At 40.0% G+C, this 26,723-nt stretch overlaps 1 protein-coding gene across 1 annotated transcript; it reads left to right on the top strand.

Moving 5' to 3' along the window:
* The first annotated feature begins 12,543 nt into the window (after nt 1-12,543).
* On the top strand, nt 12,544-15,767 carry LOC145636370 (cysteine-rich receptor-like protein kinase 10). The gene is made up of 7 exons (XM_081687911.1): nt 12,544-13,364; nt 13,728-13,832; nt 13,964-14,085; nt 14,248-14,461; nt 14,535-14,772; nt 14,866-15,016; nt 15,421-15,767. The coding sequence occupies exons 1-7, from the start codon at nt 13,100-13,102 to the stop codon at nt 15,745-15,747; spliced, it is 1,422 nt and encodes a 473-aa protein (XP_081544037.1). The 5' UTR covers nt 12,544-13,099; the 3' UTR covers nt 15,748-15,767.
* The last annotated feature ends 10,956 nt before the right edge of the window (nt 15,768-26,723 follow it).

The raw sequence follows: 26,723 nt of genomic DNA, 5'->3' as shown, positions 1-26,723 counted from the left end.
CCACTCCCCATCCAAAGGAGAAGGCAGCCGGGACCATTGATTGGTAAAAAATTCTCCTCCCTGGGAGGAACACCAACAACACTCGCCGGCCTCAGCAGCCGGTGAGAAGCAAAAAATCAACTATTGATGCCCAGGAGATCATCAACCGGAAGAGAAATCAATCGCTGTCTGAGTCGGCTTCAACGTCGAATTTTCCAGACAGCTTCAACAACATTTCTGCAGGGAGTGCACCCTCCTTGCATGAGAGTCAGACAGGCGGTAATACCGTCCATTCTGGCCCTCATATGATTGGAGTTGTCCCGTATATGCCTACTCAGGCTTACGAGCAGTATCCTCCTCACTTCATGCAGCCGACCTTCTTTGGGGGTCAGGCGGCATATCCAAATGTCCAGCCATTGGACTGACAGCTTCGTTTGCTGCGCCTGGGTGAACAACCTTCTGCGTTCACTCGGGAGATAATCGAGGTGGCTCAGCCGGCCAAGGTTAAGAACGTGTTGGTTGGTACCTATGATGGTACCTCCAATCCAGAAGACCACCTCATGGCGTACACCAATCTCATGTATCTGCAGGGGTTGGATGATGCCACGTGGTGTCGATGTTTCCCGGATACATTGAAGGGCATTGCCCAACAATGGTTTGGCAATCTGCCAGCCGGGTCCATCGATAGCTTCAGGAAGCTCGCCTTTCTGTTTGCTTCCAACTTCTCAATGAACATCCTTGCTAAGAAAACAAGTCTTGATTTGAGCATTGTTAAGCAGGGAGAGAGAGAAGGGTTGCGCTCATATGTCAGATGATTCAATCTGATAAGAATTCAGATTCAAGGACTGTCTGACGAGGTAGTTTTTACAGACTTTTTCAAGGGTCTGAGAGACGGGTCGACTTTTAAGTTCGACCTCGTCAGAAAAGGGGCTTTCACCTTACAGGCGGCCCTGAGGGAGGCGGAGAGCTACATCCAAGCTACTGACCTCTGCTCGCCTGGTAGCCAGTCGGACTCCAAAAAGTCTGACAAGCAGAAAGACAGCCGGTCAGCTCAGCCGGCCAAAAACAAAGAAGAGAGCAAGAAAAAAAAGAAGTCTGGGCGGTTACTGACTCTGACCAGCCGTCCCAGAAGAAAAAGAAAGAGTTTAAACCGTACGTCCCCAAGTACGAGTTTAACAAAGACTGCAACTCTATCCTCATGGAGGTAAAGGACCGGCTGTCCATTGAGAAGCCGAATCCTATGAAGAGTTCTGTCCAGTCACGGAACAAAAATAAATTCTGTCAGTTCCATGAGGAAGTTGGCCATGACACCAACGACTGCTTTAGTCTTCAGCGGGCGTTGGACCGTCTGGCTGACAAAGGGCTGCTGAAGTCCTACATTACTAAGTCCCCAGCCGGGGCAAAAAAGAAAAACAAGGGTCAGTTCTCCAAGACTACCCCCCAGCCTGCTAGTAGCTCTGATACCGACAAGGAGCCGGTTTACACTATAGCAGGCGGGTTCTCATGTGGTGGCCCTACCATCCGGGGCACCAAGAGCCATCTTCGAAAGATGGACAAAGATGATGATGAGCAAGCGGAAGCCAGCTCCTCCTTCCCAGACGTCTTGACCACTGAGAAGGATAGGGGCAGCGTCCGCCGCCCGCATGATGACCCGGTGGTGATTGAATGTAAGGTTGACAACCAGCTGGTTGGACGGATCCTTATAGACACCGGCAGCTCATCAGACATCATCAGCCTCCGGTGCCTGCAAAAGCTGAAATATAATGTCAGCAGCATGCATCCGGTCACCCACCCCTTGGTTGGTTTTGGGGGTGGAATGGTCTACCCAGCCAGGAGAATTGACTTACCCATCCGGCTGGGAGAGAAGGGCCAAGGGCGACATATTGTCATCAGGTTCTTGGTCGTTGAGGAGTTGACCGCCTATAACACTATCCTTGGCAGGCCAACCCTCAATGTAGCCAAGGCGGTAATCATCCCGTCTCTCATGCTCATCAAGTATGAGAAGGATGATGGCACTGTTGGTTCCCTGAATGGGGATCAGAAGACGGCTCGGGAGTGCTACCTCTCAGCCATCAGGGACACTGTAACCCCAGGCGTCCAGGAACCAATAGACCTTGACAATGTCAAGGATGCCGATCCAGCACCTGCCCCACCAGCAGCCGGTAAGAAAAGAAAGGCACCTCTGCTGGTGGAGGTGAAGAAGGAGAAAAAATAGCAATCACTGACCGGTGAGCGGTCAGATGAGCTCCGTCCCCAACCGGCTAGCGAAAGCATTGATCTCGTTCTGGATGACAGCCGTCCAGAACGTACTGTTAAGGTTGGGACGGTCGCTCATGCTACTTTGGGTGCAAACTTGCACCTCCTGCTGAAGGAATTCAAAGACATCTTAGCCTTTGAAGTGGAAGAGATGCCAGGCGTCAGCCCGGATCTCGCTGTCCACAAACTCGCCGTGGATCCCAAAAAGAAGCCCATCCGGCAAAAGAAAAGAAACCACGGCGGGGAAAGAAGTCAGGCGGCAGCTGCCGAAGTCAAAAAGCTGCTAGACGCCAGGTTCATTCGGCCTTGTAATTTTCCCAACTGGGTGGCCAATGTGGTCCTTGTTAAGAAACCGAATGGGACCTGGCGCATGTGTGTTGATTACACATACCTCAACAAGGCGTGTCCAAAGGACAGTTATCCGCTTCCAAAGATCAAAAGTCTGGTCGACTCTATAGCCGGCCACGCCTTGATGAGTTTTATGGATGCCTACTCCGACTTCCATCAGATACCCTTGTGGAAGAAAGATCAAGAGAAGACGGCCTTCGTCACTGATCAGGGGTTATTCTGTTATACTGTGATGCCGTTTGGCTTGAAAAATGCGCCTGCCACTTTCCAACGGATGATTAATACGGTCTTTGTTAATCAGATTGGTAGGAATGTGGAGGCGTACATTGATGACATGATAGTCAAATCTAAACAGCAGATGGATTACCTTGTCGACCTCCGAGAAACCTTCACCACACTCAGGCGGCATAAGGTTATGTTAAATCCTAAGAAATGCGTCTTTGGTGTTGAGTCTGGGAAGTTTCTCGGATTCCTGATTGATCAAAGGGGGATAGAGGCTAACCCTGAGAAGATAAAGGCGGTGATTGACATGAAGTCACCCCGTTCTGTCAAGGAAGTCCAGAGACTCACTGGTTGCCTGGCCGCCTTGGGAAGATTCCTCAGCCGGTCAGGTGACAAATGCCTCTACTTTTTCCAAGCAATCAGGAAGAAGACCAGATTTGAATGGGGGGATGATGCTGAGGCGGCGTTCCAGAGGCTGAAAGAGCATTTACACTCTCTGCCTAGGTTGGTCAGTCCTTTGCCTAGGGAGACGTTGTACATGTACTTAGCCGTCTCATACCATGCCCTCAGTGCCGTTCTCCTTACTGAGCGAGACGGCGTGCAGCTCCCGGTTTACTTTATTAGCCATGTTCTTAAAAATGCTGAACTCCGGTACCCCATGGTTGAAAAATTTGGCCTTGCTTTGTATATGGCATTTAAAAAATTAAAGCCTTACTTTTTGGCACATCCGGTGGTGATCTACACGGACCAACCACTCAAGCGGCCAATGTCTACCTTGGACTCATCCGGGAGAATGTTGAAATGGGCTATTGAAATGCACAGTCTTGAAATCACTTACGAACCAAGAAAGGCAGTGAAGGGTCAGGCGTTTGCCGACTTCATTGTAGAAATGACTCGTCCGGTGGCTCCGGATAATCTTGATCAGGTTTGGAAAGTGTATGTAGACGGGAGCTCTACAAAGAACGGCTGTGGTGCAGGCGTAATTTATGAATCTCCTGAAGGGGACAAATTTGAGTATGCACTACGCTTCAAGTTTCAGGCCTCTAACAATGAGGCGGAATATGAAGCCCTGCTAGCCGGCATGCGCATGTGTAAGGCGGCGGGGGCCATGAAAATTGACGCCTACTCTGATTCTCAATTGGTTGTTAGCCAGTACGAGGGAAGTTATGAGGCTACCCATCCGGCTATGATCAAATATCTTCAGGCAGTCAAAGAAGAGGCCGGGGCACTTGAGGAATTCCGGCTAAACCAAGTGCCTAGAACTGAAAATAACCAGGCGGATGCGTTGTCAAAACTGGCATCTTCCGCCTGCCATGATACGCCTCGGTCTGTCTTTTGGGAAGTTCTGGAAAAGAGAAGCATCAATGAAGATCCCATTTGAGTTTTGGACCGAAGCTCTACCTGGATGGATGGCATCCGGGCTTATCTTTCAGACGGCACACTTCCTGATTCGCCACAGGAAGCAGCCGTCCTGAAGAAGCGAGCTGCAAGTTTCGAGTTGAGAAATGGAGAGCTCTTCAAGGCGGGGTTTCTTAGGCCCCTGTTGAAGTGTGTCACCCCAAAAAAGGGGAAGGAAGTTCTCGAAGACTTGCACTCGGGATTCTGCGCTTCTCATATAGGCGGCAGGTCCCTAGCCGTCAGAGCCAGACGACATTATTTTTGGCCCACTCTTGAGGCAGACGCCAAGGAGTTGGTTAAGAAATGTGACAAGTGCCAAAAGTTTGGCAAACTTATTCATCGCCCGGCTACTGATTTGACAGCCATCCACAGCCCAATTCCGCTTCCAAAATGGGGCATGGATATTCTAGGTCCCTACACGCCTGCTCCAGGCGGAAAGCGTTACATCTTAGTGGCGGTGGATTATTTCACCAAGTGGGTTGAGGCTGAGGCGGTTAAAAACATCAAGACCTCAGACGTAATTTCTTTCATCTGGAAGAATGTTATCACCCGGTATGGGGTACCTATGTCTATGGTGTTTGATAATGGTCCTCAGTTTGAGACGCCTCAGCTAAAAACTTGGTTGGGAGATCAGGGGATCTCAAGTTGCTTTGCATCTGTTGGCCGGCCCCAAGCAAACGACCAAGTTGAAGCCTTCAACAAACTCATCTCAGACGGAATTAAGAAGAAAATAGAAAGAGCCGGTGGCTTGTGGGCAGAAGAGTTAATCCATGTCCTATGGGCCATCCGGACAACAGAAAAAGGGGCAACCGGTGAAACCCCATTTCTCATGGTTTACGGTGCTGAAGCCGTCTTGCCCATCGAACGTTACGAGCCGACTTTTAGAGTCATGCTATATGATGAAGAGGCAAACTGGGAAGCAATGCGCCTGGCATTGGATTCACTCCCATAGCGCAGGGGCAATGCCGCCTTGCGTCATGAGATTTACCGTCTGAGAATGACTAGAGCCTACAACAAAAAAGTACACAAGCGTCCTTTGAAAGTTGACGACTTAGTGTTACGAAAAATGGAGGCAACTGGTAGGGCCAATAAGCTGGGAAAGCTAACACCAAATTGGGAAGGCCCCTACCGGATCTATGAAGAAGTAAGGGACGACACCTACCGCCTGGAAACCCCAGACGGCAGGCGCCTGCCTAGAACTTGGAATGTAGATAATCTGAAAAAGTACTACTTCTGAGAATGTAAATTTTTTGTAAACAAATCAATGAAATTAGACGTTTGCAAGATTGAGTTATTTTTTGATTGATTATTCATCCGGGTAATACCCAGGCGGGTCTCTCTCTACTCAACTAAGTTTAACACTTAGTAAAGGTTACATTGGACCGCCTGGGTAATACTCGGATACCTTGTTTATTTAAGTTTGACACTTTGTTTATTCAACCGCCTGATTATCCGCCTGGGTAATACTCAGACGGATCTATTTGTTTAAAAAGCTAAGTTCGATACTTAGTGTAAATTCAATACTAACTAGAAACTAAGCACAAAAACGTTTAGTGGCTACACAACCGGTCTCAAACAAGACCAGAGGCTAAATTGGCCGGATGGTTGCTCATTTTATAAAATCGCCTGTCCCAACATGGACAAAGGCGTCCGTCGACACCCCTCCGGGTGCAATCGTCGCAGAGAACGGAATATTTGTCGGTTCTACGTATCCATGCAGACGACAAAAATTGAATGACCAAATTGGTCAACTCATAACCGTCTGACCAAAATAACCTTCGAAGAACGAACAAGTTCCCAGATACCGGATGCCCAAAGGCATCAGTCAGTCACCGGCTGAAGTTCTCTCTTGGATTATTTATCTCAAAATTGCACCTCCCACCCCAATTGGGGCAAAAGAGTTGGTTAATGGCTATGAAATCTCTACAAAGACGGACATACGCCGTCTGTGTAGTGATCGACGCGCCTGTTGGTGTACGGCTGTGCACTTGGTTTGGGGCAATCACTACTGTGATTGATTGACTTACAAATGTATCATGCTCTTTGCAGCATCAGGCGTTTTCAAGTCAATCAACCAACTCCACTTGAAACCAATCACACAGCCGTCCAGGGGCAAGGACAACCAGACTATTGACTAGTTAGGCAAGAAATCGCTGCCGCATGCTTTTGATAAGTTAGGCGAAAATTATAATTTGCAAAAAATAAAAACTCAAATGTAAATTGATCAAAACCGACTCAGTCGGTGCATTTCATAAAAGTCCATCCAACCAAACAGTTGTAATGGATCAAATGTTAACCGGACCCCGTCCGGAAGAAAGAAATTGTAAATTAACCCGGCCCCACAGCCGGTAAATACACAGATACTCGGCACGCAGGCCGGAAAAAGCAAGTTTTGGCATACAGCCGCTGAACAAAAAGAAAATTAAAAGAAAGCAAAGATTGGCATACTGCCGCTGAGGGGTCACTTCTGGCCTGCAGACGGAGCCTCCTGGCCCTCTCCTTTCTCCTCGTCGTCTGAGGGAATTTCCTGCGCTTCACTAGGACCAGGAAGCTCAGGCGCGGACGGCTCAGTGGAGTTGACCCAGGCTTCAAAGGAGGCAGGCTCTGGCTCGCCTTGCTCTCGCAAGTACACCACGTACTCAGCATAGCTGTGCGCCATTGCCCAGATGCTGTAATCCGCGTCTGGGTATAAGGCTGCCCAAGCAATCTTCATACGTGCGTCGTTGTCAGCATCACTCTCAGCAACAAGGCGGTTTTGTTCCGCCTCCAAGGTTGCTGCAAAGTTTTTCTGAGCCTGCGCAGCATCCTTCTCCAACCTCTCAACCTTGGTCTTCAGTTTGCCAAGGTCCGCCTGGGTCTTCTTGAGCGCCTTATTAGCCTGTTTGGCGCTCTCGTCTGCCTTTTTCTGGGCCTCCTCCGCTCCCTTCTTGGTCGTCTCAGCATCCGTAGCCCGCTGGTTAGCCGCCTTCAGATCTAGCTCCAGCTGCTGGATTTTAGATGCCTGTGTCATAATTATTGCTTTAGTTTCAAGTTCATTTACGATAGTCGAGTGTAAAGCAATATTATCAGCGTCTATGGCAGACTTCTTGGCCCTTTTTACCTCTTCCCGTTTGCGGGAATAAGGACGTTTGAGCCCGTCCACCCGCAGCATGTCCTGCAAAAAGTCAGGCGGTATAAGTATTCCAGGCGGGATAAAACACTTGGAAAAAATAAGTTGAATTGACAAAGTTTCTTACCTCGGCCACAAGGGATAGAATGCGTTCAAGGTTGAACGTCTCTATCCCAGGGATATTGTCCTTATCCCTTTTCCGGACGGCCTCCAGCATGGCCTTGGCATGCTTCTGGACGTCTAGCCAGCAGGGAGATTGAGATTGATCTGCACCACAATCAATAGGTGATGAATGCGAAACTAAGGCGACACCTATTTGTATCCGGCCGTCTAAGGATGACGTCTGTTGGGAGTGGGATTTCACCCGCAAAGGCCACCCCAGCTCAAGCGGGGATTCAAAAGGGTTCTTACCTTCAGAGCCGGCCAAGCGGGTACCGCTTGCAGGCGTGGAGAACCCCCCCGGTCGCTGTAACGGGGTCAACGAGGTCAAGGCCCAGGCTGCCGCCTACCCTCTCGTTGCGCCCCGCTATCTGCATCTGTTGATGCCCGGCTGAGGCGCCAGGAGTCGACGCGGAGGCGGCCTTCTTTATTTTGTTGAGAACGGCTGGGGCCTCCTCCCTAGCCCGTTTGAGATTCTTCTCAAACGATTTCCCAACTTCTCCCCCCTGCGAAAAATAAGCAAGTAAAAGTTAGCATCCGGAAAGGACGGCTTTTAAATTAACTTATGGAAGGAGCATTAACCAAAAATTCAGAAAAAAATTCCCAGCCAAGTAATCGCAGTTTATTTTTTTCTCAACAATGGCAGATTAATTTGATTTTTGACCAGGTGTAAAGAACGAACCTAGTTTAATAGCTATGCTTCTCGAAAAATTCTTAAATTTTGCAGGTGAAAACTAGACAAAAAATTAACCAATTTGAAAAAAATAATCACCTCAAAATCTTTAGAAAGGAAGGAGAACCAAGTCGATCAATATGACATTCGAAACTGAGTTTTTTGACACAAATTGTCAAACTCGTCCCTCGTCAAACAGCAGCCACACCAATTTGATATGGATTTTGATGGATATAACCTTCAATCGCAGTTAAAAGGTTTGGAATCTTGAGTCTCGGTCAAGAAACGCTAAGCAACACGAGCTTAAAACCTAAACTAGGCCAAGAATACACAAGCACAAGCTTACGTAAACCTTTATAAATTTCAATTTGACAAAAACTGATTTTTATTAAGAGCCTAAATGCCATTATATAGGCTACAAATAATTACTAAGATTTCTAATTACATTAGAAGTCCTAGATAAAATCAACTAGTCAAATTCCTAAACACACTTCTAATAAAGATAGAACTATTTAAAAGATAAAATTTCCTAAACTTAATCTTAAACTTAAAAACTAATCAAAATAAAAGATTAAAATAAGGAAATAAATCCTAACCGCTTAAAACAAGAAAAACCCTTTCAAGTGAAAGGTAAAAACTTGTAAGCAAAATCTAAAATAACAATTAAGCTACTAAATTTCGAAGGTTCCAAGAGAGGTAAGATTTTTCACTATTATTCCATATCACCTTGGCCCTGAGTTCGGCCGCAACTTTCTCCGCAAGATCTTTGCGGATGGTCGCAGAAGACCGCTTGGGAGTTTTCTCTGACTGCAGCATGTTCAACGCTTCTTCTGCAAAAAGAAAGAAATTGGTCAACATCATAAATCAATACCGATAGAAAAATACTACAGGCGGTATGAACTCAGGTGCATACGTTTATTAAACATGTGCCCTAGCCCGCAGGCAGCTAGGAAGCATTCATCCCTGAACCAGGTGCTCTTGGGAATCCAATTCTTAGGGACTTTTATTGTTTCCCCGGTTGACAGAGTTGCGTCTGTGAGGCCGATAAAGTCTGCCTCAATTATTTTGTCAAAGTCTTGCTCTGGGATCCGGGGAAGAGCGCACTTCCTGCCCAACAAGTCAGGCTTCTTATTGTACAGACGAAATTCATAATTTTCCCGTCTGGTGGGGGCTGACATCAGGTAAAACCTGTGCTTCCAGCCGTCGAACTTTGAGACCTTGGCCAAGGTCATCATGTATTGCGGATGTGTGGTTAGAGTATACCACGCCCTCCAGCCGCCTGGGCTTCTGCTGAGGTAATGCATACTTGCAAAAGCCTCCCAGCCGGGGTTAAGCCCTTGAAACTCGCAGGCGGCAACATACCCCAGAATGTTGGTCCAAGAATTGGGGGTAAGTTGCCAGACCCCAAGGCCGTAGCCTCTCAAAATTGCCTTCACCGCCCGGTGAAGGGGGAAGCGAAGGCCGGCTTTGAACTCCGTCTCATAACAGCCAAAATAGTTGTTGGCGTTCTGTTGATCGTCCCCCCAGGCGATGGTGCCAAGCTCAGGCGGCACCCGGATCTTATACCCGTCTCCAAGCGGGTGCATTTGCTTAAAATTCTCTAAATTCTCCCCCATTTGGATCCGGTCCTTGGAGGAGACGTGGATGCTGAAGGGATCGTCCTTCTCACTCCACTTTTTCTTTTCTTCCTCCTCGCTATCCGGAAGAGGGGGCAAGTCGTCGCTGCTCTCAGAGGTAGAGGCGGAGCTGTCACTCTCCGTCTCACCCTCACTCTGTTCCAAGGGGGCAGAGGCGGCCTCGTCACCACCTTGGTCACACTCTTCCAAGAAAGAGTCAGCGGGTGTTGAAGGGGCGCGCGGAGGGGATCTCTCCAGAGCCGTCTGATCTCCCTGACCAGACGTTTCTCCCTCAGGCGTTTGGCCGCCTGAGCCTTCGCTTTTGTAATTTGGATCGGTGGCCGTCTGCATAGTCCAAGCCATGGTGTCCTGCACAGACACATAACTGGTCGGAATCCATGGCAAAGGGTGGTCCCAACACCCCGAGCCGGCACTCCCAGTCCTAGACTCAGCCGTCCCTGGTGACCAGCTGGACTCTAACCTAGGTTGTGCCGTGTGTGTTGGTGATGCATCCATTTATTGCAAGAAATATGTACAAGCGGTGAAAAAAGAAAAGAGCTGAGAGAGACAGAGACGGTATCTTTGGATTTGATATCTGAAGGAAGGCGGGTCCGGCTGGGTTGCGGAAGAACAAAGTTTCTTGCTCGCGCCTGACTCAAACGGATGACTTCTGCTCTCTCAAAATTTTTCTCTCTAGAAAATTTTTGTAAACGTACAAAACTATGAGGGTAAAACGGCTATATATAGAGGGTAAATATGGGGGCATTTCCGTAATTTACCCGGAAGGTGAACGGTTACTCTGTAACGGTAAAATTACCGCCAACCGGAGCGTGACATGTGTCACAGATGCCACGTGGCGTGCCACGTCACATCTGTGAGGGGCAAATGTTTAGGGTAATTTCACCCTGCCACGTGGCCCAATCAGAGGGTGACACGTGTCAGCCCCAGATTGGTCTAAAATGGACCAAGCCCTGCTCGACACGTGTCCTTCCAGAATTCAAGGGAAAAGGCGGCCTTCATGCCTAAATCCCGAGAACATCGCAAAACGGCGCAGCCTACCAATGATTAGGGTTCAGTAACCTAATCAGGGGCACAATTCCCAAAGACCCTATAAATAGGGAGATGTCCCTCATTTTGAGGGCACGTTTTACCATTTATTACACCTGCATTCTCTTACATCAGAGAAACACTTGAGCTTGGAATCCAAGCAGATCCCCACCTCAATTTCCGTACTCTTTATTCCGTTTCAAGTTACTAACTTGACCGTCGAGGCGGAGCTCCAACCACCCGGAGTCTCCGTTATTTTGCAGGTACAGACCGGCCAGACCAGACTTCGTGCATAACTTTCCCGAGGGACAAAAACACCCGAAACATCTTTGGTAAAAAAAAAAAATTGTTAATGTGCAATTTTTTTATGAAATTTTAATAAATTTTTTTTATCGCGTTCTATTTGTAATGTCTTTAAGTTCTTTGGTAATGTATGTGATTTGTCAAACACAAACATGTTCTTCGTCAAACACTTGTATGTTCTTTTTCAAACACATGTATGTTCTTTCCGCTTTTTTTTTTATAACTAGGTGCACCTTGGTGCACACATCAAGCATTAACATAAACACAAAAACTTTGTATAAGCACTACCACATTTAATTTTTTAGGAAGAATCTCCGGTTGAGGGAGCTTAATTTAATTTGTAAGATTTCAATTAATTGCGGTAGAAAAAACAAGGGAATTCTGTAGCTGAACACAATTACATATAAATTGTCTTTAATTTCGCATTGTAATTGTTTTAATTTCTCGATTGAAAATTAGAATTAGGGTTTATATGCAAAATTTGAATTTAAGATTTTGCAAATTACGGGAATTTGGGGCAATTAATGTATAATACCTGATTTAGGATTATGTAGACCAATATTGTCACTTAATTTGGGTTTTTTGGAGGAAAAACGGAAATTCTTGCCAGAAAAACAAAACGTGGTAGTGCTACTCAAAGTTTTGTGTTTTTGTGGTAGGTTTTTTTTTCTTTTTTTTTTCATTAAAAAAAAAATCTTAGTTATTTTTCAAAATGGTCATTTAAATGGTGATTATTAACAAAATTACTTTATAGTGACTTATAATTTTCATGTAGGTATAGTCTTCCTGCAATGAAGAACTTACATTTCCATGAATCTGGCAATTGTAAGCTAATTTGTTAGTCTTTTACTGTAGACAATCTTAAGTAGCATCTTAGTTGAATATAAGGGTGTGTAATTAGGTGTGTTATATTAAAATGAATTTTACTTAACAAAACTTATCAACTCTATTAAAAGTTAGTGGAAAAATGCAACTTGTCAAACCTGTCATACTTAGTGATTGAGAGAGTCAAGAAATGCAATGACCATAATGAAAAGTCTAAAATTTAAATGACACGCAAACACCATTTTAGTTTGCAAAAATCGTAAAATTATTATGAAAAGTGTGAAATCTTATCACGGCAATTTGAAGTAAAATCAAATGCTAGAGAAATTGAATGCAAAATCCCACTCGACGACCACTCAATATTTTGTACGTATTCTTCCGAAAATATATGCAATACAACTATACAAGTGTTACACTGCTATTATTTTCAGGTTCATCATATTTCATAATTTCATTAATTTATATCATTAGTGAGGGTGAAGGATATCTCAAGTAGTTACAGCTTCCCTCCCGATTCTAGGAGGTCATCGATTCTCACCCCCGCCCTTGTGACTCTCTAAACACCAAAAAAAAAAAAACAAAAAAAAATTTATATCATTAGTGTTAAACCAAGAACCAAAATGAAGGCATCCTTGTTTCTCTGTTTAGTTTTCTTTACACAAGTTACTTTTATCGCAGCTCTGGATGTATTAGCCTGTTTTAATTGTATAGATTCCGCAGGCAATTATACAAGCACAAGTGCCTACCGTAATAACCTTAACACACTTCTGTCCACCATATCTACCACCACCCAAATTGAAAACGGATTCTACAATATTTCTGTGGGTGATTACCCGAACCAAGTTAATGGAATCGCGGTATGCAGGGGAGATCTTTCAGTTTCTGACTGCCAAGACTGCCTGTCTGACACCACCAAGAGGCTCGCAGAGGATTGTCTCACACAAAAGGAAGCCATTGGGTATTATTTTAGTACGTGTATGGTACGGTATGCAAATCGGCCTATATTTGGAATCAAAGAACTTAGCCCGAATTGTGTACAAAGAAATTCATACAAGATACCTTCATCTGATGCAGAAAAGTTCAGGTATAAGCTTTCAATCTTGTTCGATGGACTAAGAAACAACGTGTCTGCAGGGGATTCCCGTAATAAATTTGCAATTGGATATGAAAATGTTACTGTTTCTCTCCCAAGTGTATGGATTAATGCAGTGCAATCCTGATTTATCACAGTCCGATTGTTCTGATTGCCTTCAAGTAGGGATTAGACAATTAGAGTCATGCTGTATTACTGTAAGTTCTGTAACTGGAGCTGGAATATATGGACCGTCCTGCAGTGTTGAGTTTGAGAACTATCGATTTGTCAACATGACTAGTAATTCACAACTGCCAATTCCATTTCCATCTGCTTCACCTTCAATTCATACCCAAAGTAAGCCAGGTGTTTTTTTTTTTTTCTTTTTATTGCTCATTGATTCTTGAATGATAACATATGCTCACATCACAAAAGCCACAGTTTTCATTGTTTCGTGTTTTCTAGATTTTTCTGACTAATTTGATAGGCTATAGTGATAGTAACGGTAAAATACTTAATTTCTAAAGATAGTTTATGCCATATTTTATTAATCAAGTACAACGATACTTCACCTCTAAACATCTCTTCATTTTTTTTTTTTTGCTAAATTTTCATCATCACATGTTGGGAAGACGTGGCATTACATTGACCATTAATTCTATATTATGATGTGCCATACTTAAATTTAAATATGTTGTTTGCTTGAATACTGTCATTCAGGAAAAGGATGGATTGTCATTGTTGTTGTCCTGGTTATTCTTTTAGCCGCACTTGGGTTGTGGCTCTCCGGAAGAAGGAAAAAAGCGATACATAAAGAAGTTAGGAGTAAGTACAACTACAATACTTGTCAAGAAAAATCAATGCTTCAAAAGTTGTTAGACATTATTTGCTACTCCTCTGTTTAGTTACCTTACTTTAAAAAAAATTCTAAACTGTTCTATATTTTTCCCTTCAAGACAATGACCAGATAACATGTGTTGACTCCTTGCAATTCGATTATATCACAATACAAGATGCAACAGATAGCTTCTCTGATGCTAAAAGGCTTGGGAAAGGCAGTCCTACGAAAGTATATAAGGTAGGTACTAATATCGTATAGCTAGCTAGATCTAGTTGTCTTGTGCAATGCATACAATTGATTTTTTAGACAGTTCATCATGAACAAACTAATAAAATTGAAAATTCGAATAATTTTCTTACTCTAAATTGATTTAAACATCGTTCCTTGCATTCTATATAGGGCATGCTTCCCAATAATGAGCAAGAAATAGCAGTCAAGCGGCTCAGAAAAAATGGCAGGCATGGTGAACTTGAATTTAACAACGAGGTTTGGTTGTTGGCCGATCTTCAGCACAGAAATCTAGTAAAACTCTTAGGTTTCTGCATAGAAAAGGATTCAAGACTATTAATTTACGAGTATCTGCCTAATGAGAGTCTCGATTGGTTCTTATATGGTAAGGCCTTATGTTTATGTTTAAACATCAGCAGCTTGAAATGTACTTGAATCTTAAAGTATATTGAATGCAGATTCTGTCAAGCGTGCAAACTTAAATTGGGAAATACGTTACCAAATAATTCTAGGAATTGCTCGAGGTTTGCTTTACTTACATGAAGATTCTCAAGTAACAGTGATCCATCGAGATTTGAAACCCAGCAATATACTCTTAGATTTAGCAATGAACCCCAAGATTTCAAATTTCAGCAAGGCTAGCGTTGTTCATGCAGACCAAACTAGGGGAGATAGTACCACAGTTCTAGGTACCTAGTAAGTGTCCTGTTCTAATAATAGCTGTTATTATTGTACCATTATCGGAACCACATTATATATGCTAATCATCATACGCGCTGCAATATGCAGTGGATATATGCCTCCGGAATATGTGGAACTGGGACATTTTTCTGTCAAGTCTGATGTGTTCAGCTTTGGTGTTTTAGTCCTGGAAATCATAAGTGGCAAACTGATCTCTAAGTTTTCGGACGAAGGAAGAGGAGAAAGCCTGCCGAGCTATGTAAGTAATAACATCAATGTTGCCAGATTTTTTCTTTCATTCTACAAGTTGACATGGGAATTAGAGATACTCCCTCCGTTTTTAAATACTTGCTTCACATTCCTTTTCCGGCCGTTTTTAAATACTTGCTCCATTTCTTTTTTTTGGAAAGCTTTTACAATATTTAATTTATTTGGTGGACCCAACATAATACTCTCTCTCCTCCTATTCTTCCACTACTTTTGCTTTTTACAATTTTTTATTTTCTAACTACCCCACTATCCCCATATTTTATTACTTTCTCCAATTTCTCCTAAAAATCCACGCATGGAGAAATGGAGCAAGTACTTAAAAACGGAGGGAGTAGTAATTAAAGAGGCCGGGGAATTGAATATGGAATTAATTAGTTTGCTTTCGGGTTTCAGGCATGGAGGAAATGGGTTGAAGGTAAGGCCGTAGAAGCGGTGGATCAATCACTTCCGCAACTACAGAGGGAAATGACTCAAATCTTAAAATGCATCAAAATCGCGTTGTTATGCGTTCAAGAAAATCCAACGAGCAGGCCTAATATGTCTACTGTTGTATTCATGCTAAATAGCAACCTAGTGTCGTCTATTGCTGAGCCTTCGAGACCTGCATTCATTATCTTTAGTGACATGTATCAACCGTCAAGTAGTTCTAGTAGTCAAAAAGACAAATCAAATGAAGCATCTGTAAACGAGGCTTCCATCTCTTATCTTGATCCTCGTTAAGTCAAAGCTAGATAGTTCAAATGTTCTACCAGTAAAAAAAATGTTCAAAGAAGCTCAAGTCTGTTTTAGATATGCAAATACATTTTTTTGGGGGAACACAAACTTTTAAAAAAATCGGGTGTACAATAATTATTGTACATCCATTTTAAATCTCTCTTAAAGTGATTAAAAGTTACCCCTAAAATGAATAAAAGTTACCCTATTATATATAAAAGTAACCCAATACAAATAAAAATAATCTACGTTTTATTGGTAAAAGAATCACATTTTAAATGACTAAAATTCAATTATTAGTGATTGAAAGTAATTTTATCACCCTTATAAAACTTTTCTTGTTTGATTTATATAAAAAAAATCATATTATGTTCAAAGTTACTCAAAAAAAGACAAAAAGTTACCCTAAATTGGCTTAAAGTTACCCCTATACTGCTCGATGTACACTAATATTAGTGTAAAGCGGATGTATGCAAAAGTTTTTGTTGGAGGAAAGATAAGTAACTACATACATATACACATATAGCTTAAAAGTTCCCAAAAAGATTTTTTTTAAACACCAGAAGGGTTTCAAAATAAAAGTAGACATACATGGTACAAAGAGTTTGCGTCCATCTTTATCTCGAAAAAATGGGGTGTCCTAACCATCCAACCACTATCTAATAGCCGTTATATCATTTGAGCATGCAAGTCTTGTGCGTAGTAGTTATGTACATATTGTAATCACATTTGTGTATGAAATTAACAAAATAACAGTGTGTTTGGATAAAGAAAGAGGAGGGAAAAGAAGGGGAAGGAGGAGAAGATGAGGGGAGGGATCGGAAGAATGACGAGTGATCATTTTCCTACAATTTAATTCATCTATGTCTCTCACCTTCAATTTGCCTTCCTTCTTCATTTGTTATCCAAATGAAAGACATCACATCTCTCCATTTCTCTTCCCGTCTTTTTCCTCCATTTCCTTTAATCCAAACACACCGTAAATTATTCTTCATTTTATTTGTAAGGTAACCTTATTTTTTTGTGTGCTCCCATTTTTATATACTTCGTACAAGTTATTGGGAAATTTAGAATAAAGAAAGCCATGCCAACAGAGTAATAATATAATATGAAGAAAAATGCTTTTTTCTTGCTTAATCAAAAGATTACTTCAATAGGCCTTAGGCAAATTACAACACATTTTATATAAATTCGAGTGTACATAGAGGTGGATTCATGTAGGGATGGTTTAATATTAAATGAGTAGAAAATTATACCTAATTAACAAGTTTAGCTAAAAGCCAGCTAGGCCAAGACCCCAACTAGATAATGGAATATGTGATCCACTAGCTACTTCCTACTCAATCACTCATTTAATCCCTTTTATTTGCACCATGAACGCAGTTTATGTGAAAGCTTTATGAGTCATATATATGGAGCAAAAACAAAAAGGGATAGAAGCGTATGTTCCATAAACAAGAAAAAATCAACCTAAGTCAAAGTCTAAATAAATAAAAAAAAAATATTAGTTAGTGGCTATTACATTAACTTATTGTTGCTAAAATAACGAAACGAGAAGTAACACGAAGGGTCTGTTCTGTTCCGTTGAAATTCAGTTCAGTTCAGTTCAGTTCAGTTCAGTTCAGCTCAGCTCCTAATTTCCTTCTCTTATAAAATATTCATTTCAGTTCAGTTCAGTTCAGTTCAGTTCAGTTCAGTTCAGCTGAGTTCAGTTCAGTTCAGTTCAGTTCAGTTGAGTTCAGTTCAGCTCAGTTCAGTTCAGCTGAGTTCAGTCAATCGGAACAGGCCCGAAGTGTATGGTGTACCTATAACAACACAAGTAACATAGAATAATTAAAAACAAAATTAACTCTATTTGTTTATATTATTTCAGCTAGTAAAATAATAACTCTAGATGTTTATATGAGTAATTCCTTTATCTCCATTAGATAAACGTAACCCCTATCTATTAGAAAAACCCAATTGATCATTGCTATAACCCTTGGCCTAGTACTCAATTAATTGTTATTAACCGTCATACACGTGATCGAGTTGGTCATACCATCCACTAATAATGTAGCAGACTAAATATATACTTCGTATAAGAATTTGTAGAAAGGAGAATGGAAAAAGATAATGATGTGGACGAATCCGATCCAAATTTTCCAAATAAATAATTTTCCATCAACGCGTTAAATTTGTTGAAGACTATTTCAACCATTGTTTCTATCGTAAAGAAAAATTTCTATCATAATAATTGTTAGTTTAGATGAACTACTACAAGAGGGGGGGTGAATGGTAGTAGGTTCCAATCGCGGAACTTAAGCGGAAATAAACAATTAAAACGTAAAGGAACTTAAAGCACACATCAAGTTTTACGAGGAAACCATCCAGTGCCTAACTGGAAGTAAAACCTCGGCCCTATTGGGACTTATAAACAAATTCCACTATAATAGGCAACTCTCCTAGTACAACCTATTACACAGACCTTTGCTTCGCAAGTTCCACCACGGACACTTGACTCTATGATAGGACACTTCCTACCAGACCTAAGACACTTCTCAGGACCCTTTTTCTCCCCTTACCCAGGACACTTCCTAGGTGACCCAAGACACTTCTCAGGTTCCTTTCACTCACTGTGCACTCACAGCTACCACTCGAATTTTACGAGATTTCAAACTCATCACTTGTGTGAATTTAAGAGAATTCACAATCTCACCCCAAAATACAAAACACTCAAAAACCCTTTTTCCCATTACAAGATCTCATTGAATATCCCTAAATACATATCTATGAATAAAGAGATAAAACTAATATGTTGAACACTCGAGACCTGTCTGGAACTCACTGGACATACTGTAACCAAAACCTGATAGGAACTTTGACCAGGAGAACTGACTTAGCTTCGTGGTGAAGGCTAAAACCATTAAGCACGACCACTACACTTCGTCAGCCTCAACTTTGAATGAATACATATGAGCATATTTATAGTACACTCGAATTATTCATTTCATCTTGAAAAAGATAGATTTTCTGAAAAGATAAGTTTAAAAGATATTTTCTAAAAACAAGTTTTCCGAAAATATATCTTTTTGTTAAGAATAAAATCTGTCAATAATAATAAGATAAACTTAGCATAAAATCAGCTTTTATTCCAATCTTATCTTTTAGTTTAAAAATACTTTTTAAACAAAATTTATCTTTTTCCAAAAGGGATTTATTAGAAGATAAATATCTTTATTCAGTAAAACCAAATCCCTAAAAGATATGCACGTATAAGGTAAATATATATATCATTAAAACCGACTTTTAACAACGTGCACACTTAAGTTCCTATTAGGTTCCTGAACTCTGACAGTCTCCGAGTTCCTGACAAGTCAGTTACTCTAATTTCATTGACTGTTTGGAGTTCACCTAGGTTCTATATAGACTTGTTCCAGACCGACTTTTATGTCCAACATACTTACATGAATCCTAGAGCAATATACTTCTATTTCTCTGTCTTCATGTTGCTTCTCTGAAACTCTTGTTCTGGAATCCTGTAGTCTTGATATATTCTGGATCTTAGGGTTTGCCCCAGCATTACACCAGAACCAGGTCGTTACAACCCGTTTTGAAGTTCCTGTTAAGAAACTTCTGGAAGTTCCATTTCTGGAACTCTTCTTCTAACTTTACTTGTATCCTCATGGATCTTCTAAAGTTCCTCTGTTTCAGTTCCTACTTCAGCCCTCAACGCTTACTGAACCTGCAAACATCACAACACTAGAAAATCCTTATTAAATGGAAGTTTGCTCAATTCTTAACATCATCATCAAAACCTCATAAGGGTCAACAAGTTGCCCCTTTTTAATGATGACAAACTGAGCAAACTTCTGAGGATAACAAAGTAACTCAGAAGGTTAGTTTTTTTCATTTATAAAAACAGTAAAGAAAACTAAACTAAATTAAAAGACTCCTACACATACATGACATATATATGTATAGGATACTTACCTCGTGAAGCTAACATATGTAAACACCTATTTACATAGTTACCTTCATGGTTCCTTAGCCATCATCATGCTTATCAACCGTAACACTTATCATTGTTCTTGTTCCTCTATTGCTTATCCTATATTGCTCAAGTTCCTTATATATATACTTGTCATTGCTCAGGTTCCTTGTATCCTGTTCCAAACATAACTTGCTCTTTCTATGCACAACTTAACATACACGTTAGATAGATAATCATCATTAGTTTATAATCATCAAAACCTAATTGCTCAACAATTTCCCCCTTTTTGATGATGACAAACTAATGATGCTTATCACATATTAAAGGATAATCGTTGTACATTTATTCCCCCTTAGTTTTTCAAGGAAATAACTTATGAACAAGTTAAGAACATACACAGGAACTTAACATAGTTAGGAACTTAGCAATACACATCATTTTCAATATATATATACTTTCAACGATCATGATGTAAGAACTTTAGACTTAATTACTGCATACCATAAGCATCATACATATTCTTCCCCCTTTTGTCATTATCAAAAAGGGTATTGTTCCACATGTTTGTTTTTTGTAAATTATACACACTTAAAGTCATATGTCACACCTACCACCATATAATAAGTAAATATATAATGGTTAAACACTTGTTGTTCCTAAAAGCCTCAAGTTACTCACTTTTCAAACACGGATGCCATTTTCACACTAATTTCCAACTCACAATCCAAAGGCCCAACTTCAAAACCCTTAATTGAACTTGACAAATAAGAGGTTAAGAATCAAGTAAATATCAGAGCTAAAAAGTTAGGAATGGACTGCATGAATAGACAAATGAAAGCGCAAGCTCAAACGATATATAAAGAAGCATATGGAACAAAATAAGTAGAGGGAACATGAAATGGAATTTGTGCTCTTCGTTTAGACCTTTTGAGATGATAAGGTTCTCCACATTTGTTCTTCATTTCATACTCTTGAACCTCCTGCTAAACACAACACATATTCATCTTACCAATTGATAACCAAATTCCCTTACTTCTACCACCAACTTCTTTGAGGAACATTCTGCATACTGGAACTTAAATAGATTTCAGTTTCATCATAGCCAAGTTCCTTCAACGTTTGTCGTTGTTCCTTCACTAGCTCACCAAGTATACGAGTACTCCACATCAAAGTCAATATTCTTCATCTTTAGATATCCAGGAAATTAAATATTTGATCACCCTTTTCTTTTTCTTTTCTTTTCTTTATTTTTTTTTTTTTTTTTTTTTTTTTTTTTTTTTTAAAGGGTGTCATTATACAAATTTTGCATACTTTCCTGGAATAACACATTTTTAAATCAATGAAGATATTACTTACTCATACACTTGAGTTCCACAACCAGATCTGAACCATTTTGATTTCTTGGTTCCTGCCTTATTCCCCCTGAGTCCCTTACCATTCTTCTTCCTTTTCAAGTACTTACTTCTTTATTTATCTTCAACTTCCCCCTCAAAATATAATCACCATTTTTCATGTTTCATCAAATCATAAAAAGATGATCAACAAACTTAGAGCACATGGGAATCAAGAATAAGAAGTAAAAGTGTGTGAACGGAAAGAGGAAATTGAATTGGGTGAATAAGAATCTTCGATTTTCTGAATATGGGACAATTAAAGTATATGCAACACGGACACACAACTTAGAGTTGTAGAATAATGTTGCGATCGAAGATATATGACGTGGATGCTTGAAAGTTGGCTAAAATATAGGTTAGTTCCCTCTGAAATTTAAACAAGTGAGGTGTAAACGGTCTGGGAACTTACCTGTCTTGTTCCATCAAAGTTTCTTTCATTGTTCCTTTGGCAACTTAGGAACTTCGTGTTTGACAGCACCCATAGTTCTATTATGAGACCTCTAATACTCTTAGGCAAGTAAGTATGTCTTTTACAACACAAGAATTAAGTGTGACACATAAACAATAAGCACATATTCTTTACTTTAAGTATTACATGCATAGGAACCCCAGCTTGACATAACTTATGGGAAAAATACTTTATACTCATGTTATGTTTCATCAAGTCTTGTTCTATTAAGCAATAAACAAGAATATGACAAGTCAAGACAAAACCATAAGAGAATCAATTCACAAATTCACATATTGCATTCATACCACAAATATATCAATTCAATTCATCTAATGCCGACATGTGAAAAGGAACTTGTATCTTATGTAGTCTCTTACCAGTAAAAATATAACTTTAAAGCATTGGTTGAATATGATGGCTTACCTTGGAGTTCTTGAAGTGGCTGTTATGTTCCTTGATGATCTCGAATCTAATATGAACTTCCACTTCTAACTCAAGTTCCATTGTCAGTGGTTAATGCTTACAAATATATTTTCTTATCATAAATTAGCAAAAATCAATGCACAATGGCTCGTTAGTAGTACCAGAGATATATCAATGTAAACAAGTACTACTAATAACTCAGTTCATCTTGAAAACAAAAATTGATACTTTTTAAAACTCAATTTTCAAGAAGGAACTTGGATAGCATTCTATCCTAGAGTATGTTCCACATAGACGTCTACAAAAATTCATATCAAGACATACAGGACATCTATGTGGTACAACTCTAATCCCATATAAACAGCAAGAACAAATATTATTCAATTTGCTTCAAGTCTAGCTACACACGCAACAAGTTCCTTAAAGACAATACATACCTTTGTATTGGTTGTTTCTTTTAAGAACCAACCTGGCCTTGTTCCATCCACGTGCCTTACTCAATAAGCATTTTCCAGAACACCCTTTTTAATCTCCGACCCTTTTTAGGTGTTCTAGAATAGGTTCAGGATGTGACATGCATCCTCTTCCTTTTAAGCTTATTAAGTTCCTGCTGCACATCTAACCTGATAACAACCAATTATATGTTTACATCAACCTTAAAAACAAACTTATCTTTTATACAACTATGAGTTATGAAGTCCATCTTTTTCAGTTGATATCTCGAGCTCTTCTCTGATCCTTGGTTGTTAAGGTTTTCCCTTTGGTTACATATGCATGAAAGACACTTTAGTTCCATAGTTTGTTGAGATATTGCTGGTCGGAACAAATATTATCTCAGCTCTGGAACTTCGTTGGAACTTGCTTTCTTGTATTGAGTTCTTTGAACTTTGCTGCATGAGTTGGAACTTAACATCTCGAAGTTCCTCAACATATGTAGCTATCCCTTGCTGTTATTCTTAGTGACATATTTCTTTACTAGGAACTCAGATAGTTCTTCAAGAACTTGCGAGTTCACCTTTTATCACCTGTCTGATGGGAACAAACATGTTAGTCTCAAAATATGTTCACTTATTGCACATTAAATAAGATAGGGTAAACTCTTTATGTTTTGCTGTTCTCGGCGTTTATGGATAAATCGCCTTGGCACTTCTATCATCAAACATCCCTAAGTGGAACATAGGGTGTCTTGTTAATCAAAGATCTATTGCTTCAGTGTTGATGATGTAGCAAGAGGCATTGAAAACTATTCCAAAGAACCTGCAAAGACCATTAGTATATAACTTTGTTCTCTTCTTGTCTTTCATGATTCAAAATTGAAAACTTGTTATCAATCTGTGTTCCTGCAACAAACACTAAACATGACTGGAACTAGGTTCCGTTGTTAGATCTATAACCTCATAGATGATGAACACTTAGCCACTTACCCTGTGATAGAAAAGACTTTCAAACAATTCATCGTCTCTTCTATTAAGAAAAGTAACCAAGTGCACATTTGCTTTCATTACTTATAAACAAGACATCTCTTTCAATTAGTCTCTACATATCACATGGTAAACATATCCATATCACTAAGATCCAATGGATTAGTGTTGCTTACCATCTTCCTGATGTTGAAAGAGAATGTAACATGTGTTTGATTCTCATGCTTTTCGATCTTAACCTGTTTGGAACTTACATATACATATACCTATTATCGAGTTCCTACTAGGTTTATCAAGCATGAAAAGATTTACATGTTCACAGTTTGAAGCATAGAAGTATCTCATCTTCAATAAAACCTAGAAATGTCAGGTTGTTGTTAGGAATCACCTTGAGATCCACAAATGATGTGTTCCCTTTTTGATTCCCTTCATATGTGACATTTCCACTCTTTATTGATGATGTCATCTTGAAGCCATGAAACAAATAGAGTTACAAGCAATTGAAAACCAGAATGTGCATTAAAAACTCGACGAGAAAAAATATTCACAATGGGATAGGAACTTGACTTACTAACTTCCTGTTATGTAGAAATTTTACCTTTCGTGTTAGTATTATAAGTCAAAGTTCTTCCATTGTAGGTTTATAGTAAGAGATACCTTGATTTGGCTATCATCATCTCTTTTGGAACCTCGCTGTCGAGATAATGCGAGTTCCCTCCTATTATAAACCTTCAACTCTTCCATGTTCCTTTTGACATAAAGTTGGAACATGTCTTCTGGTCCTTTAGACCATTGTATCTTGGGTAGAGGAACGTGTTGATTTAATCTCAAATTCTTCAACACCTTGTCAAAGTCCCTCATATTATCATTCAAAAGATATAACCTGAAAGTTCACAACCCAAGAGATTCCTTTGTGCCTTTAAAATGTCAGTAGGTTAGTCAAAAGAGATAGAAAAAACCTAAAGCATAAAAGTGTTGAAACATAAAGTTCCTGTAAGAGTACTCCCTTTTAGATGTCGTTCCATCAACGAAATGATGAATCTCCAACACGCAGTCAAAGATAATCATCTTAACTCATCATCCTTCATAAGAGTCTGCTACAGGAATTAATGCTTTGTTCCAAGGAACTTTGAATACTAAGAACTTAACTGGAACTTGAACCAGAATCTTTACAGGAACGTATACGCTAACTCCTATAGCACCTTGATATAGAAGCTTTGTTATTCCTGTATCCCTAATTCGTTCTATCATTTCAAGTTCACCAAGTTCCAACCAATTTAAGCACTGAGCTCCTAATGGAACAAACTTTTATGCACCAATTTGTCTCAATGGACAAACCTACAAAACAATCATTAATAACTTGCACAAAACTAGAAGAGAAGTTAGTTTGTCATGATATACATTATAAACATCAAAACAACTTCTCTTTTTATCCATTCACAAATAACCTTCATAAGAATAGGGAATTGAATTTCAATAGGAATTTGTGAAGGATTAATACATACCAAAAGCACATGACCAATATTTACAGAGAGATGTATAGGTGACTTACACACTTATCCATATTGTCGCTTCACCTACTATAACCCTCTTATAAAGGCTTTCTAGTGAGCGGAACTTGCACATAATTTCTTATATACAAACAACCAAAGATCATCGTTATTAATAAGTTGTCTTCACTCATATAGCCTGCAAAATCAGTCATCTTTTGGCTTTGGTTACCCAATATATATTGGGTACCTTCATGTTAGTAATTGACGTTAATAATCCATAATTAAACAACTACGGTTAAACCAACTATCTTTACTAACAATAAACATCATGTGTCTACATAATAAATATTCAGAATAACACATACACATGATAAGGTCATTCTTTGGCAAATATTCAAAATATACGTTCATTACCTTGCCCAAAGAATTAAGTTTCCATACAGCAGTAATCCAGGTTCCAAGAGACCAAATATGCATAATTCTACACAATACGTTCCTTGAACTATTTCTAGTAAACCGATTCTTTAAAAATAAATCAATTTGTAAATCTGACAAATACTTTTCACACTACAAATCAGATTTAAGGTTACACAGAATTGATTTGCAAACCTTCAAAACAAAATCCAAAATTTAACTAGAAATACTGCAAGGAACTTGTACACATAATATCATGCATATAATCAAGACTTCAAAGACGAGACACTTACCTCAAAGATGTTCATCTTTAAATCTCTTCTGCTTCACAAGCGGACTTTGGTCTTCACGTGGTATTGGGTACGTTCTAGGGTTGAGTTCCATTCGTTGCATTCTTTGTAGATATCCATCATAGCCTGGAACTTGCTCCTCGGGGTTGCCCGGTTTACCAAGAGCACCTGCTCTGATACCAATTGTTAGTTTAGATGAACTACTACAAGAGGGGGGGTGAATGGTAGTAGGTTCCAATCGCGGAACTTAAGCGGAAATAAACAATTAAAACGTAAAGGAACTTAAAGCACACATCAAGTTTTACGAGGAAACCATCCAGTGCCTAACTGGAAGTAAAACCTCGGCCCTATTGGGACTTATAAACAAATTCCACTATAATAGGCAACTCTCCTAGTACAACCTATTACACAGACCTTTGCTTCGCAAGTTCCACCACGGACACTTGACTCTATGATAGGACACTTCCTACCAGACCTAAGACACTTCTCAGGACCCTTTTTCTCCCCTTACCCAGGACACTTCCTAGGTGACCCAAGACACTTCTCAGGTTCCTTTCACTCACTGTGCACTCACAGCTACCACTCGAATTTTACGAGATTTCAAACTCATCACTTGTGTGAATTTAAGAGAATTCACAATCTCACCCCAAAATACAAAACACTCAAAAACCCTTTTTCCCATTACAAGATCTCATTGAATATCCCTAAATACATATCTATGAATAAAGAGATAAAACTAATATGTTGAACACTCGAGACCTGTCTGGAACTCACTGGACATACTGTAACCAAAACCTGATAGGAACTTTGACCAGGAGAACTGACTTAGCTTCGTGGTGAAGGCTAAAACCATTAAGCACGACCACTACACTTCGTCAGCCTCAACTTTGAATGAATACATATGAGCATATTTATAGTACACTCGAATTATTCATTTCATCTTGAAAAAGATAGATTTTCTGAAAAGATAAGTTTAAAAGATATTTTCTAAAAACAAGTTTTCCGAAAATATATCTTTTTGTTAAGAATAAAATCTGTCAATAATAATAAGATAAACTTAGCATAAAATCAGCTTTTATTCCAATCTTATCTTTTAGTTTAAAAATACTTTTTAAACAAAATT

Source organism: Chenopodium album, chromosome 6 (assembly GCF_948465745.1).
Source record: "Chenopodium album chromosome 6, dcCheAlbu1.1, whole genome shotgun sequence".
Classification (NCBI taxonomy): Eukaryota; Viridiplantae; Streptophyta; class Magnoliopsida; order Caryophyllales; family Amaranthaceae; genus Chenopodium; species Chenopodium album.
This window is presented reverse-complemented; position numbering and strand designations above follow the sequence as displayed.